The 15,910-nt window shown below is 49.6% G+C and overlaps 2 protein-coding genes across 5 annotated transcripts; one reads left to right on the top strand and one right to left on the bottom strand.

The window, feature by feature from the left end:
* Nucleotides 1-282: 282 nt before the first annotated feature.
* On the top strand, nt 283-9,212 carry LOC144469080 (facilitated trehalose transporter Tret1). 4 transcript variants are annotated; one of them, XM_078178982.1, is made up of 6 exons: nt 283-688; nt 997-1,563; nt 2,255-2,311; nt 5,978-6,113; nt 6,770-7,089; nt 7,523-9,212. In XM_078178982.1, the coding sequence occupies exons 2-6, from the start codon at nt 1,501-1,503 to the stop codon at nt 8,462-8,464; spliced, it is 1,518 nt and encodes a 505-aa protein (XP_078035108.1). In that variant the 5' UTR covers nt 283-688; nt 997-1,500; the 3' UTR covers nt 8,465-9,212. The 4 variants fall into 4 exon arrangements, with proteins under 4 accessions (XP_078035108.1, XP_078035111.1, XP_078035110.1 ...); XM_078178985.1 differs by having other exon boundaries at nt 292-425; XM_078178984.1 differs by lacking the exon at nt 283-688 and adding an exon at nt 734-927.
* Nucleotides 9,213-11,486: 2,274 nt separating this feature from the next.
* LOC144468635 (cytochrome P450 307a1) lies at nt 11,487-15,016 on the bottom strand. The gene is made up of 3 exons (XM_078178252.1): nt 14,617-15,016; nt 11,906-12,700; nt 11,487-11,815 (listed from the first exon to the last, which is right to left on the bottom strand). Exons 1-3 carry the CDS (start codon nt 15,014-15,016, stop codon nt 11,487-11,489), a joined length of 1,524 nt encoding a protein of 507 aa, XP_078034378.1.
* Nucleotides 15,017-15,910: the final 894 nt, after the last annotated feature.

Consider the following 15,910-nt stretch of genomic DNA (forward strand, 5'->3'; position numbering starts at 1 on the left):
CGATGCTTTCGCAACGGAGCCGTCAACAAAACAACCGAGCCCGAAAGCTTATCAATTCGCGATTACACGAGCGGTTAGTCGTAGAAACGTCACGAGGCATGCCGCATGTCGCCGCGATACAATTGGGCGGAAACCGAGTGGCCGGCGACGATTGGTCTCGATCCGGGATCCACGATCGATTCGCGTTTCCCGTGGATCCCGCGCGGCCCGTCCGCGGTGTATCGGATGTGAATGGTCCACGATACACGATCGGCGAACCGCGCGTCGGTCGTACGCGGTAGATAAAACCGGACTTGCATTCAGTGAGTAACGAGTCTTCGTGTGGCAGTTCCACCGGCTGCACAGAGCACCGTCGCGAGCGACTTTTACCATCGAAACTGGACCTGGCCTGGCGATCGTTCGTCAACGGGGGAGGCAACACCGTGGTAATCCGATCGACTTCCAACGAATTCGATACACGGCGCCTGAAAACCGAGAAACAGAGTTAGAGCATCGATTTTATAGAAATTTACCATAGAAAAATTGTCGCGTCGCGCACAGATTCCGGTCAATGTCTCCAGTGGTTTTCACTTGTGAAATCCGAGCGCCGCGAGAGAGAACCAGAAGCTGGAAGCCGCGATGATCCAGAAGCTTGCCGGATAAAGTTGCGGTCGAGGGGCTTGAGCAGAACGACCCCGGTGTATGGACCGTGAGTCGTAGGAAAAGATCGATTATATCTGTTGACCGAGCGACCTGGAGAAAGTGAACGAGTCTGTAAACTGCAAGAATTTTATTACAAATTAATTCAAGATCATTGCTCTCGATCGCTATTAATAAATTACGCTGTGGCCTTACCGAGATATACAAAAGTGTCCAGACTCATAGAAGGTGATTGATTCTGATGCAATTAAATTAGACAAATCTTTAGAGAAAATTTTCCTGCCCTCGGTTAGCAAGTTGAAGTTGGACACGGTGGACAGGGGATCCTGGTCGATGGTAACGCGAGTTTCGTTTCAGATACAAGGGAGACGGTGTTACGGGAGTTGCCGTATCAGTTTGACGGAGCCTCGTCCAACGAAGACGTTGGTTGACCGCATCGGGAGAAGCTTTCGTTCGGTCACTTCGGCGAGAGAGTACTTCACCGACGACGTTGTTCTCGTCGAAGATACTCTGCGGTGGGAGAGGAGAGCTCTCGAGGCGTTCCTGAAAGCGAAAGAAAGTTTTATCGCTGTGACAGGGGTATTAGCGGCGCAACGGAAAAAGAAAGGGAAAAACGCGCTACTGATTTAGTGTATCTCGATGCTGGATTAAAATCGTTATCGCGCGGCAGAAGAGAAAGATTCGTGGAAAAAGGGCGAGACCGTCGTCGAGTGCTTCATTCGAAACCGGTGTTAAAGCCGCGAGATAATAGCCGTGCCGATAACAGCCGGCCGATTCGACGGTCGCACTAATTGTCCGAATACACGGCGCACTGACGCGCGTTTTTCAGAAGATATTCCGTCGAAGGATTGAGGAAGGAAGATGAGCATCGTGCAGGGAATGAACAAGGCGAACGGGCACGCGGAGAGCCGGCCCGAGACCAAGGTAACACCGTTATCTGTCGAATAACTCCCTCCTGTCGGTGAAGAGCACCACTGTCGCTTTTATCAAATGCCCCTAATCCGTTTACGCGTTGTTGGCTTTTGTCTTTGCGACGCAGTAATCGACTACTGTACTGCAACGACGACAACAGACAACTGGAATATACTTGAATTATCACCAGACTGTGGATCTTTTTGCATTTGTGGCGACATCGCTCAGATCAAATTTAAAACAGTGGAAAGAATGCGACAACTTCAAACCTTTGCGGTCGTGTTTACACATTTCGTGCTGGTCAGAATTCATTTTCGTCCAACGAAGGGTTATACATAATATATACTATTAAGAAGGGAGAACAGAATTGGTTAATTATTTTCTTAAATTTAGATATATAACCTGACCATAACCTGACGATAATATATTTCAATTTTATAGAAAAATAAAAAAGATTAGAAGAATAAGTAAATAGCTCCGGTGGCTGAGAGGAGACATACGACTGTAAAGAGTTAAAGTACCAACGCATTGTTTCCAATCTATTAAAATGATTAAAGATAGAGTAAACGTATTCGCACCGTTCACCGCGGATCGATTAAGAAACCTGCGTGAAATGTAACCTCGATTTTTAATTATCGATCCGGCGGCCTTCCGATGCGGTTACTAATTAATTCGAACCGTTGCTTTTAATGTTGATTCGCAGATGGAGATCGACGAGGAGGAACGGAAGCGGCGCGAGAAGAAAGGAGTCACCTACCAGGTAAAAAGAAGCAGTTGATTCGGAGGATTAATGACGATTTCCGGAAGTGAGTCATTTTGAGGTTATAGCTTTCGAATATCGCGTTTCGATGGTACTGGAAACTATGAAACGGGCGCTGCAGCTGTACACAGGCTAAGCAAAAACGCCCGTTTCATAGTTTCCAACCTAATATAATGACAGATAGCAATCGAGTGAAGTGAAATCAAATGATAATCCATCGATCGTCGATGTTCCTGTGAACCGTTCAAACACTTGTTCAAACGATCTGCCGTGCTCGCGGATGTATTTTCGTTCGTCGTTAGCTCGCAAACGTTAACAGCTGCTGTTAGATATCGTCGAGAGTTATTGTTGATCCCGCGCAGAAAAACTCCGACTTGCAGGCATATTTTCGTGACTCGAAAACCGTGAAGAATGATTTCAGAGACGATTGAATTAATATCGAAGAGTGGAATGCTATTAACGTCAACAGCTGTGAACTTTGACTGTTTCACAATTAGATTGTCAACGTTGGTGGTCATTTAAAGCCTCGAATTTATTCACCGAGAACACGCGGAACTAGAAACTAATCGTAACCCTCGATCGAGCGATTTATCTTAACTCGTTGACCTTCTGACACCAGATGATTCGACGTTCTCTGAACGATTTCTGTGTGCTTCTTCGCTGGGGCATCGACTCTTATGGTTTTAGGAAGCAATGGGAATAATAGAAGTTGGTAGAAATAACCGTGGCGATTAACCTCTTGCACTATAAATATGGCTGCCCATCATTTCTATTAAATCGAAAGAAAATTTGAATTATCTGTCATCGAAATTTAGAAGTGAAAGTAAACGAGAACAATCGTGACACTAGAATCATCTCATCAAGGAAATAATTAAGGAAATAGTAATCAACGTAGCTCTGAAAGAGACGTAATAGTGCAAGGGGTTAATAATAGCTGAAATTACTCAATCGACGCATAAATCATCTTCGCCTCGCTTCCGCGACGAATCTGCGGCTTTGACATGATTTTTAAACCGCGGAATAGTAATTTCTAAAATCACGCGATAATCGTCCATGGGGCTACGTAGATAGATAGTGCTCAAAGGATTCTCCGAGCCGGCCGAAGAATCCCAGGCATTCTAATCGCGCGATTATAGATCGTAGAGGGCGAGTTGTCTCTAAAGACCTTACTTAAGATAGCGTCACGATGTATTGTCGATAGACGCGGGACGCACAGGGCTCCGAGAGCTGTCTCTTACGTAAAAAAAAAGTCGAGACCAAGGAAAGAATTCAAAGACTGGTCGTGTAGGTAATAAATTACATGTGCCGGAGACTAATTCCGATCGCTAATCACGCGCATTATTTCCCTGCGCCTTCTGTCGGTTGCATAATTACGGCCTCCCGATCGTTCGCGCAGGCCTTTGTTCATCGAAAGTGAATCGATCGTCGATTAAATTCGAAGGGACATAATTGAAAAATACGAACGATAAATTTATTCTGAAAGCGTCGGTAAAAAAAGAATTAAATTAAAATTCGTCCGAACTTCTCCTTTTAATTCTCGTAAACCCAATGATGTCATAGGACGATTCTTTTCAATTTATCTGAACGATCTCGACAGTCTATTGCAATCTAATCTACCCTATCATAAAGTAGACACTTTCAGCTTTCATTTAAGCTAAGTTGCATAGGAATAATCCGGCGAGAATATTTTTTAAAAGTTATCTAAACTTTCATTTTTAAATCTTGCAAAGCCTATAATGTCGGAAGTCGATTCTTTTTAATTTTTCGAAATGATCTCGTCATACTATTATAATTTAATATACCCTATCTTAAAGTAGACACTTTCAGCTTTCATTTAAGCTAAACAGCAATTAAATTGCCTCACGAGAACGCACCTAATAATTTATCTAAACTATCGCTTCGAAGTCATATAATTTTCTTTGTTTCTTCCCAAGTGTCAGAGGTCCGCGAACGATTGAGAACCGTCGCGATCAATTCTAATTGTTAAATATGTATTTAGCTGATACGTCGGAGCTACTCGACGGCAACCATTTTCGCGATTGTTCGAGGTTAAATTTTAAATCGACGACAAAGAATAGGATGATGCCGGCTCTTGTCTCTCGTGGGATTAGATCGGATCGTCGCGCGACACCGCGGCATTAGCGACAGATAACGAGAGAGAGAGAGAGAGAGAGAGAAATGCGGTGTGAATTGCAGAGATAGGAGACGGTCACGGACTTATTAGAAAGATTTGCGTAACTCGAAACACCGTGATATTATCGAACGCTTAACGCAGCTTTACGTAAACCGCTTCGATGACACTTCAAGGCTTAATTTAATTATTTCTCGGGAACGTGTTGCTCGTCTTCTCGGACGGGAATCGATCCTCCGAAACCGGTTTTCGATATTGGTCAAAGAGACGAAGAAGGAGGAGGAGGAGGAGGAGGAGGAGTAGTAGGCCTAACGACAGGGAGAGGGTTGTTCGGGGGAAAAAGTCCCCCGGATTGATTGGATTTTCGTATCATCTTGTACAGGCCGATCCTACTAATATCTCCTATCTGTCTTCTACCCCTTTCGATTCGACTCACCTACGGAACGCGGTACGGGGAATCCTCTGGTATTTTTATGGTCCGCGTTCTCCAATCGGATACATTATCTAACGCTCGGAACGCGAGGAATAATACGAGACTGCGTTTAACAGTGCCTTCAGACAACTATAAATCCTTCGAACGTCAACGCGACAATTCATTACGGTCCTTTACCGAGATCTAACCAATGTCCTTAACTAATTATCCAACGTCGCGGCAGAGACGATCGATCAAATGTTTTCGAAAAATACGAACGTTTCTAGTGGCACCATTTAGATCGATCAAAAGTGTCGGTACCGGTGTAGATATCGATCGCGAAGTGGATCTACGTGTCCGTAAAAAAAAAACTTTCCGCTCGTAATCAGAAGAGATCGACGCGATTGCAAGCATCGCTCGCGACGTTTGTTCTTTAATTTCTGGCGCTCGTAATCCAACGGAAAAGCCGGCAATCGAGCGCATCCTTTGTTTCTTATCCGACACGCGAACGATTTCCCAGCCGATTTCCCAACGTCGTCGACGCGCTAATTGACAATTGTAAACGCCGATAATTTACTAGGCTGGCGGGCGGTTCCTTGATCCTGCTGATCGGCAGGGTTACGAGATCAAGGAGCTTTATGTAACATGGAAATGCCGGCGCGTTGCGCGAGTACCTGAAAAGCTTACGACAACGTAACCTCAAGGTTTCCCCCTCCCCTCCCTGTTCCGAATAAATTACATCGACCATTCGAATTCAAGCTCCGCGCTCCGTTCGCCGCTATAAAGAAAAACGATCGAAGCGTTGAAAATCACCGTCGCCGATGATTTACGCCTCCCCCATTGTTGACAGGCCTGCGGTCGATTGTCGGCGTATCGAGATACAGTCGACGATCTTATCTCGTTAAGTAACTTCGACGATAATGAAAGATCATCTCGAGTAATAGATCGAATCATTTTTTAAGATGATTTACAACAACGTTCGCCGATGCTCTTAACCCCTTGACTGCGATTTTTCTGCATTAACAATTAAAGAAATTCTCACGGAGACTGTTCCATTATCCTAAATTTTGTATACTGATTTTTAAGAAAGATATTGGTGAAATTGACGTGCACGTTCTTTCAGATACTCATGGCAATCTGCGCAAATTCCTCCGTGCTGGGACCGTCTATGGCATTCGGTTATAGCGCCGTGGCACTCGGACCACTGCAAGCATCCACGAGCGACGTGAAAGTGAACAGTGTTCAAGCTAATTGGATAGGTCAGTGGTATTTCTTGCTGTAATCTTATTTGAAAATAACGCTGCATTCTTGACGAGCGTTTCATAATACTTAACCCTTTGCACTCGATGCCGTTTTATCTCGAAATCTAACATAGCTTCACCGATCTACAGTAGTTTCATTGTACACGACTTATCGTATTTTGTGCATACGAAATTGAGCCACGTGACTCACAGAATAATTGCACTTTAAATACTAATATGTTAATTTACCAATTATTTTGATATGACAATTTTTAGTTTTCCTTCGAGTGCAAAGGATTAATTTTATTCGAGATACATGGTTGAATACACGTACCTCTTGCCAGAGAATTTTCCCATGGATTCGGTAATGTTTCAGATCCTCCCTCAGCATCCCCATCTTCTTTGACATCCTCGATTTTCAATTTCCTAAAGAGCAAACAATGTTTCAGAATTTCTATCGAAGCAGTGGCTCGCCAAGTGTTCTCGGACAAACGATAAAAATCAGCTTAACCCTTTGCACTATAATAATGAGTCAGACACGTACGTTTGGTACATAATGTAATAAATCTAACTGAGAGACGCAACAGCGCAAAGGGTTAACGATAGACCGTGTCGAGACGAAACGAAATTGCTGGGCATACCGTGCAACTGACACTCTGATTATTCATTCACAGCGACGGTGACTGCGCTGGGAATTCCTCTCGGCTGCATTCTCTCCAGTTACACCATGAGACGCGGAAGGAAACTGAGCCTGCTGATAACGTCCGTGCTCTCGTTCCTAGGCTGGCTCGTCATACACTTCTCCGGGACGTACGAGCAGATCCTCGTCGGCAGAATAATTTCCGGTATCGCGACCGGTTCCGCCTGCGTACCGGCCACTGTTTACAGCGCGGAAGTCGCCTCGCCGGCCTGGCGGCCCACCATGGTCACCTGGACCAGCATATCCATCGCCGTCGGTGTCCTCATCGTCTACGTCTTCGGCTACATCTTCAAGGTAACAGGAATGCACCTGCAACGAACCGGCGTCGCTATAGCAACCCTCGCTTTTAAATACTATCACTCTTGACGCTCTCGTTTCGACGATCGTTCGATAGAGAAGACAATAGGAATTAACACTTCGACTGCCATGTCAATTTTCTGACGATTCGCGGAGCCTAATACAATTAGGAATGTACAATTGGTAGGAAAATTAATTTTCGGAGGTTGAGAGAAATAGATTCTCTGGAGAGAAAGTAAGTATGTTCTACATGGGTCCGCGAGTTTCGTTTACAAACGCGTTGTATAAAAGTTACGTTGCATTCGAGACGACGAACGAAACAGTCGGTAGCGAGCGTGTCGAAAGAAACGAGAGCGCTGTAGAGTGTATTTGACAAAATAGATGAACAGAGGCGAGAGCAGAGGCGCTTTACGATTTTTCTGTGGCAAAGGACAACTGGCGACTGGTGGCTCTGATGTGCGCGCTGTTTCCCATGGTCTCGGCCGCGCTGACCTTGGCCGTCGTCCCAGAAACCCCGATCTGGTTGCGGGACCGAGGTCGTCTAGACGAGGCGCTCGAGACCCTGAAGAGATTCCGCGGCATTCCGAAAAGCTCGGCTCCCACGTCGGACCAGCTGCAGGAGCTGCGCCAGCGTCCCCAGACCAAGAAGCAGAACCTGATGAAGCACCTGTTGAAGAGGAACGCGGTGGTCCCGTTCGCGATCATGCTCGCCTACTTCTTCTTCCAGCAGTTCTCCGGGATCTTCGTGGTCGTCTACTACGCGGTGGACATCATACAGAGCGCCGGGATCACCATAGACCCGTACCTGGGCGCGGTACTGATAGGATTAACCCGATTGGTGGGCAGCGTTCTCGTCGCCGGTGTGTCCGGAAGATTCGGACGACGGATCCCGTCGATCGTTTCCGGCTCCGTGATGACGATCTTCATGGCGATACTGTCCATCTACTTGATACTCGAGGACCGAGGCTACGCCATAAACGACGGCGGCCTGATCCCCGTGATCTGCGTGCTGACGTACATCTTCGCCAGCACTCTGGGCTTCCTGGTGATCCCGTTCGCCATGCTGGGCGAGATTTACCCTGCCAAAGTAAAAGAAGTGTTAACAGGACTGACGTCTTGCATCGGTTACATATTCAGCTCCGTCACGGTGAAGACTTACCCCGACATGGCGGCTTCTATGGGCAGATACGGCGTCTTCGTGTTCTTCACGGTGATGTCCCTCGCCGGGACACTGTTCGTACAGTTCTTCCTGCCCGAGACCAAGGGCAAGACGCTGACGGAGATTGAGGAAATATTCAGGAGAAAGAAGGAGCCCGGATCCGTCGAAGAGAAGCAGTCGATAGACCTCAAAGACGTCTCTTCCGGTGTTTAAGACTCAGGACGTTTAGGCTTTTCGATCTGAAAAGAAATTGAATATACTGTAAATATCGTTCCCGAAGTGCTCAGAGTCGATGTAGAAAGATATCGTTGAATACCGAGTTGTTGGAGAGATTGAAGGAGATCCGAATTTTCTTCCGCTCTCGTTGACGAGCCTGGAAAATGATCGGTGACTGTAATTACTGCCGGTGATTCCGTCCAATGAAGACCCTGGTGCACAAATTAAACGAGCGAGATGTGTTAGACAAATTTTGTTAGCTTACAAAATCTTTTTCTTACGAGAAAGAGAGAGATGGCTCTTATGGTGCGAATTTGGCAGCAAGGTCTTCGATTGCGAGCGGATTACTTTTTAACGAGAACATTGCCATTTATAGTTTTCTTAACGTATCGTACGTCTGTGTTACGTCCAAAGTATCGCTTTGGGACTTTTATACCGCTGTTGTCACGCAACGCTTTGTAAGATAATTTTATTTGTAAATAAATTATTGAAATAAGATGACTGCGTCCACCGGCTCCGTTATCAGTAGCCAGAACGTGTGTTTGCGTTCCGTCGAGCAGACGGACGCGAAGGCGCTAAGATATACTCGATAAGAAGAACGCGTCTCTCGTTCGGGACGAGGATTCTTCCGTTTTTCTCTAACAATTTTGAGAATCGAATCGACTTTTATGGAAAAACGACGAATCAGGAAAAAGGAAGAATGATGGATTGCATCCTCGGCCAGAGACACGGCGAGCTTTCATTGTTCAATTTTATTATTAAAATCTTAAATAATAAATTAACAAATGTCGTAACAATCACGATAATTAAATAACAAACATAAAATAACGTAAGTGGACATGGAATCGTGACAAAATAAAATGATGGGGATGGACAAACGTGATGATACGTCTAACTACTGATAATAGTGATGATAATAGCAGTAAGCAGTAATAATGACAATAATAATAATAATAATAATAATATTAATAATAATATAATAATAATAATATATAATATAATATAATAATATATAATATAATAATAACATAATAATAAGAACCATTGCTCAATAGCAGAAATAAATTATATATCCGCGAGCGTGGCCCGCGAACAGGCGGCGTTTTTCTTTGAGAAAAACCGTTCAGTCGTGTAATAATCGATTATTACAGTGTACATAAGAAAATTCAATTCTCGTTTCACTCGAACTCGTTCGTTCTCTGTCGTTCGACTGCAAATCTTTATGCATCCGGATAAAACACTTGAAAAACGCGAGTAAAAACCAAACATCGTTTCTTTCATAGAAGAAACTCGTTACATTATCGAAAGAATATAGGAACTCGCATAAAGAGTTGCAGTCTATTATTATTTGCTGCAATCCTTGTCGAAACTGTGTAAAATTTCTCCGAGATTTGCATGCAAGGGTGCAGAGTTTAAGCGTTTAGAAAGGGGATCGAAAGAAATAGAGAACAAAAGGGAACGGTGTCGAGGGTGTGGCGTCGAGAAACGAGACGAACAGAAATAATTACGTTGTACGCTACGGTGCGACGTTCCCGTTTCAAACTGTTTTGCCAGCGATACGATGGACCGACGCGGTCGGCCGTTCACCCAGCATTTGCCATAATCTCGTGGCCCGTACGAACCACGCGTTCGCGAACCGGAAACCGCGGCGAGTTCCGCTCTCGATAGAAGCTTAAATATCCATAACAAATTCGGTCAACACTTTGGTCTTCGGTTCTCTCGATCGATCAACAAAAAAAAATATAGAAAATCAACGCCTCGCCCGGCTGAACAACAAGAAACAAATTGGACTCGCCACGATTTCCGACTTTAGCGATAGGATAACGATAGTTCGCGGGGATCGATGCAGGCTGAACGGGGGCTCTGCCCCGAGTGTTCGAACGATTTACGCGGCGGCGGAAAGAGCTCTTCGTTCTCCAATGTGAAGCGACGTCTGGAAGACTTTTCAGGCGGAAAATCTTGCGGACATCGTTTCCCCATGATCGCTTAGAACCGATGTCTGTCCGCAGCGTTAACGATTCGAAAACTCGAGTCTGCTCTAAATCGTGTATCAGCCCTGATCGCATTTGCCCGTGTCTCTCTGCTTCTCAATCCTCGAATCGTCAGTCGATCTCGCGACGAACGGAGCATCGATTTTGGTTAAAAACCGAGCGGAGTTTAAGAATCGGCCGTGCGCGCACCGGTCCGACGGTGCTTCCGTCGCGGGATTTGATCCGTTCCTCGAAGTTCTCGCGGCGAACGTGGCACGAGACGAGCAAACGGACACGCGTCCGCCCCGACTGGACGCGAGAGTCGGGTCCGAGTCGAGACGGGCCGAGAGACAAGACGGGAGACGAGAGACGAGACGAGGCGAGAGTCAAGTTTTCTCAGAAAAACCTGGCGGCAACTCGATCTTCCGCGGGAAAGAGGGCGAAGAGAGAGATTAGCGATCGGCAAGGGGGCCCCGGTTTTACCTAAAGCGCTCGCTAGTACGTGGCTGTGGAGCGCGGCGTCGTCATCATGATCCCCGCTGCAGGGTCAGTCCTCTTCTTTATCAGTCCAAGTCTTCTCTCCTGATATATCGATGGCTGATCGTCTTCGATTCGTTCGTTCCGGGAAGTTCACTCGTCGATGGACGATCAACAAATTAGCTAGCTTAAACACCTAGTAATGTCAGTAAAGCTTTCTCTGCCGGCGAAGATCGAATCCTCGTCGTCTGCGCGCGCGGTCCGTGGCATTCGACCTTCTCTAAAGCATCGTCTAAACCGGGCACGGGCGCGAGCAGATACAGCCGCTGTCGAGCTATAGTCACGTAGCTTCCTCGATGTCGACGATCCTCCGAACATTCGGAATTTTATCGCCCGTGCCTGGTCTAGAGAAAGAGCAAATTAAAAACGACAAGCCTCTCTTCGGCTCGTCCTTCGTTGCTCCCAGCTCACGGAAGCTCTTCCGGAATCGGTCGTGTGGTTCTCAACGCCTTGTCCGTGGATCGAGGTTCACCCATGAAGCTCAAACCGAGCCGTTCGACCTCTTCGGGACCCTACCGTCTGTCGAATCGAACGTTGAACGTGATCTCGGGCAGGGCCAGGTTACCGATCGGTATCGTGTAGTCCTCCTTGGCCAGCGGCGTGATCATATAGTTCTTCAGCAGCGTGGCCAGGAACGCGAAGCTCAGGTACTGGACCAGCTTGTAGCCCATGCAGGACCTTCGACCGCCGCCGAAAGGTAGGAAGTGCTCGGGTTTCAAGAGGTGTCCCTGCCGCACGAACCTGTCCGGGATGAACTCCTCCGGAGAGTTCCACAGCTCGGAGGACATGTTCAGCTCGTAGTTGTTCAGGAATATGAACGTGTCCTTTTTGATCCTGTAGCCTGAGGAATAGGAATAGCTCGGTGAGAATCGGAAGGAAAGCGTCGCCTTCGAGAGACGTTGTCGGAGAATTGATTAAAGATTCTGCTTACCGGCGATGCAGCTGTCCTGGTTGGCGACGTGCGGAACGATGGGGCTGGCGATTACCCTGATGGTCTCCAGGATGATGGCTTCGACGTAAGGCAGGGACCCTCTGTTCTCCAGACCGACGTAGTTCCCTTTGATGCCGAGGGCGTCGATCTCTTGCTGAGCCCTCATCTGCACGTCCGGCCTGGTTGCGAGGAATCCGAGCACCTTCACCAGCAAATTACCGATGGCGGAGTGTCCTCCGAGTATGTCCTCCATCACGAAGAGGGTGGCGCTCCAGGACATCCTCGGCTCGGCGCCCGTCTTCGTGTGATTGACCAGACAGTCGAGGTAATCCCTCTCGGGCTCCACCACCTCGGTCCAGCTGTCCATTCTCTCGTCGATCACGTTGCTGAGGATGAACTTGCGGATCTCGTGGCCCCAGTGCGCCATCCTGGCCATGTTACGCTGGTGGAGCGGCATCAGGAACGGCATGAAGTCGGCGGCGTAGCCCTGGTTCACCTCGAAGAACACCCTGTCGAAGTTCTCGACCATGTTGCGGAAGCCGGCGTGGTCCAGCGGGAAGCTCTTCGAGCAGAAATAGGTCATGAAGATGTCTGCGCAGCTGTGCATGATCAACGGCTTCGCGTGGACCGGCGTGTTCGCCTGGGAGTCCAGGTGGGCGATCAGCGCCTCCATCCCGCCGCCGATGATGCCGTTCAGATCGTTGTAGCGGGCGGAGAACGCGCGCGGGAACGTGTGCGCGCGGAGCATCTCACGCCGCGCCTTCTGGAGCTCGGACCAGTTGCAGAAAGCGAGAGCTGCAATCGGAAGACACGATGTTCTTAGAGGGGGGTGGTGGGTGGGGGAGACAGTTCTTTCGGGACAGATCGTCGCTAGAGAGATCGGGATCGTGGCGGGATCGTTCGACGGCGAGATTATGATCGATCCCGGCCGAGCAACCGATGAGTCCCCGACCGGTGCGCGCGTTTAAACTTGACCTTCGGGGAGCGCGCGCGCACGCACACACCGGCATGCGTAGCAAACGCATTTCGAAATAACTCGGTTGTCAGGCGAAAAAGGAAAAATTCGTCGACTCGCTCGCTTCGCTCTCCTCTCCCTTTCCTTTCCGCGTCTGTTGCCACTCTCCGTCTCTCTCTCCCTCTCCTACTCTCTCTCTCTCTTTCTCTCTTTCTCTCTCTCTCTCTTTTACGACCTCTCGTGAACAAGCGCGACGCGGAAATGCAAGCCGGCAGATGCCGATCGCGCGCACTCCGCAGAAAATCGATTCATCGGCGCGCGCGAGCCGGCGGCTCGATTTCAAATCGAAGAGCGGCCGCGGTCAGAAACAGGAAGTGACCTGGTTTCTCCTGCGGAATAGCGCGAATCGACGCCGCGCTTCGATCGACGATTTTTCGTGTGTACGCGCGCGCGCGCGCTACTCGCGTCGAATTTCAACGGGGATCAGAATCGGGCTCTCCGCGGAACCGATTTCCCCGATAACGAAAAGAAAAATCCGATAGATTAGCGGGTTCGGCGACGAGGCGGTTTCGAAAGTGATCGCGCGCGCGCGCGCGCGGTCTAATCGCGACGCTAGCAGGAGGAGCGGAGAAGGAAGAAACGGCGGTGTGGGTCTCTCGAGTGTCGGAATCGCCTCCGGTGGATCAGCCTTGATCCTGTTTGCCGGCTGAGCAGAGAGCCTGGTGTGAGCCGGGTGAGCCCAGGGAACGACGCGTGAAAGTGGTACCGTGACCTTTCCGGGGCTGCACTTGGTACCGCTTCGCGTCTCCGCCGTTGACCTTAGCACGAGTTTCGGCGGCGAGTCGCGCCTGGCCGCGGCAACGAAAGCGCGAGCCCCGCGCGCGAAAAAAAAATAAAAACGGGCCGCCGCGCGCGCGCCCGCGGGGCCGCGCAAAGGGGGGCCGGACCCCCGCTCACGTGTCGCGCACGAACGGCAAGGTCGTTAGCATGGGGAACGAGTTTTCAGCAGGCCGTGACGAGGAGCCGGTGTGACACCACGAATATCCGATTTTCACCGAGACGAAACTCACCGCGCGGTCTCGTAATCGTTCGAACGAGCAAACGGCGGACCCCGGGTCCGCGCGCGAGAGCTGTGAACCCCGAGAAAGATCTCGCTCTCTGCCAAACCTCTATCAAGGTATTTCTCGTAACCCATCCCCCCGCCGCCTGAGAACCGAGCCAGCGGCGCGAACGCGCTGTTTCCATCGGCATCGACAGGAATTCGAATCGATTCACGCGACGAAACGGTTCGATCGCGGCGAACTATTCGGTCCGGTCGACTATTCCCAACAGCTGACCGAAGAGATTAAACTTCGTACCGTGAAATCGTGAGAAGATCGTCCGCGCGACACCACGGGAGGAGGAGGACGATGATCGAAAACGTTCGCCAGGAATTCGTGCAGCGTCTGTGATGTGTTGTTACGCAACCGGAGGAGGACCCATTCGAATAATCGGGAATCGCCGGCAAGTTTATGGACGGAGCTGTCCCGGCGGGACGTCTAATTAATGCGGATCGTTAAGTCGCGGTTTACAGCGGCCATTAATCGAGCGTCGAGGCTACACGCGAGGGGGACGCGGAAGAAAACGCGGTAGGAAGAAGAAGAAGAAGAAGAAGAAGAAGATAACCGAAGCGAAGATATAGAAGCCGGGGGACAGATAAAGAGAGAGAGAGGGAGAGAGAGAGAGAAGAGAAGTGAAAAGAGAAAATGATCCTTACAATTCTCCTTGGTCCCGCCGAAGAGCATGTGGTATCTGGCAAAGTTCGGCCGGGAGTCAAAGTGGTGTCCCTTGGTGGTCAGCACTTCCCGGATGTTCTCCAGCCCGTTGACGACCACGCACGGCATGGATCCCATCCTGAGCTTGATCACCTGGCAGTCGTAGTCGCGTACAAGATCGCCGAACGCTTTGTAGGGGACGTCGTAGCGTCCGAGGATGTGCAGGGAGCCCAGGATTGGCCAGGGCCTCGGTCCAGGCGGTTCCGGCATGCTGTCGTTCCATCCGTCGAGGATGTCCTGCTTGGGCAGCTTCTTGGAGCGCAGATGGTCCAGGAGGATCACGACCAGCGCCACGAACGTGACGGCGATCAGGAAGCACGTGGTGGCTGTCAGTGGGATCATCTTCGTGATGTTCGGGCACTTCTCGAGTTATTGTTCGTGGTTGCACTCGTAACGTCACCCGGACCTAGGTTACTCGAGGAGCGGATCGGCGCTCGTTGACAGCGGGTGCGAGTCGGCTGCGACCGGTGTCCGATGGCGGTGGGACCGATGTCAGCCTCGTCGAAACCGAAAATCTCACTTTCTCCGCGGCGAGAGAGCGTGCTCTCCTTCTCTCTCTCTCTCTCTCTCTCTCTCTTATCTCTTGTGTGTTTCTCTCTCTTCTTCTCTACGGCTCTCGGTGGATATCGCGGTGCGGTGCCCCGATGGATGATCGCGGTTAGCTAGACGATCGATGACGGTGTGGATCGGTGTGTGCCGGTTGCGCGCGTCGATCAGAAAAATCGTTGACAGTTTGCGTTGCGTGGTGTTGGTCGTGGTGGTGTATCGTGGTGGTGGTGGTGTGTGATCGGCGTATATCGGTCGGTTCGGTGTCGGTTGGTCCCGTCTGTGAACGGTCTGCCGATCTGGCTCGGTCTGTGGGGATAGGATGGTTGCCCGGCTATCTTATATAGCGGCGTAATGTAGTCAGCACATTTGCGTCGCCTGTGCGCCACAACCCCATACATATGGATTCGTGTTGAGAGACGAGGGCAGAAGGGGGAGGTGGCGATAGAAGGTGCGCAGGGGAACGTGCGGAGGGGGAGATCCCCCGGCAAAGGTGAAGGGGGCTGGAGGAGCAAGGGATTCTCTACAGAGGAGAGATACCCACAGAAGAGGTGTGTTTGCCGACCGAACGGGGAGGGGGTGGAGACACCGGCGGGGCACCGGAGTGGGGTCCAAGTAGGGCCCAAGCTGGGCCAGACTGGGTAACGAAGGGACGCTTCTTGCCCTTGACTTCTCTCCTTAAGGTGCCAT

This window comes from Augochlora pura, chromosome 4 (genome assembly GCF_028453695.1).
Source record: "Augochlora pura isolate Apur16 chromosome 4, APUR_v2.2.1, whole genome shotgun sequence".
NCBI classification, from domain to species: domain Eukaryota; kingdom Metazoa; phylum Arthropoda; class Insecta; order Hymenoptera; family Halictidae; genus Augochlora; species Augochlora pura.

What these genes read in the sequence shown, in the direction of transcription:
- LOC144469080 (XM_078178982.1), top strand. Translation starts at nt 1,501, where the DNA reads ATGAGCATCGTGCAGGGAATGAACAAGGCGAACGGGCACGCGGAGAGC. An exon ending in AGAAAGGAGTCACCTACCAG is followed by an intron (nt 2,312 to 5,977) that starts GTAAAAAGAAGC and finishes ACGTTCTTTCAG; the next exon opens with ATACTCATGGCAATCTGCGC. An exon ending in TGTTCAAGCTAATTGGATAG is followed by an intron (nt 6,114 to 6,769) that starts GTCAGTGGTATT and finishes ATTCATTCACAG; the next exon opens with CGACGGTGACTGCGCTGGGA.
- LOC144468635 (XM_078178252.1), bottom strand. Translation starts at nt 15,016, where the DNA reads ATGATCCCACTGACAGCCACCACGTGCTTCCTGATCGCCGTCACGTTC. An exon ending in CGGCGGGACCAAGGAGAATT is followed by an intron (nt 12,701 to 14,616) that starts GTAAGGATCATT and finishes TTCCGATTGCAG; the next exon opens with CTCTCGCTTTCTGCAACTGG. An exon ending in CCAGGACAGCTGCATCGCCG is followed by an intron (nt 11,816 to 11,905) that starts GTAAGCAGAATC and finishes CCTATTCCTCAG; the next exon opens with GCTACAGGATCAAAAAGGAC.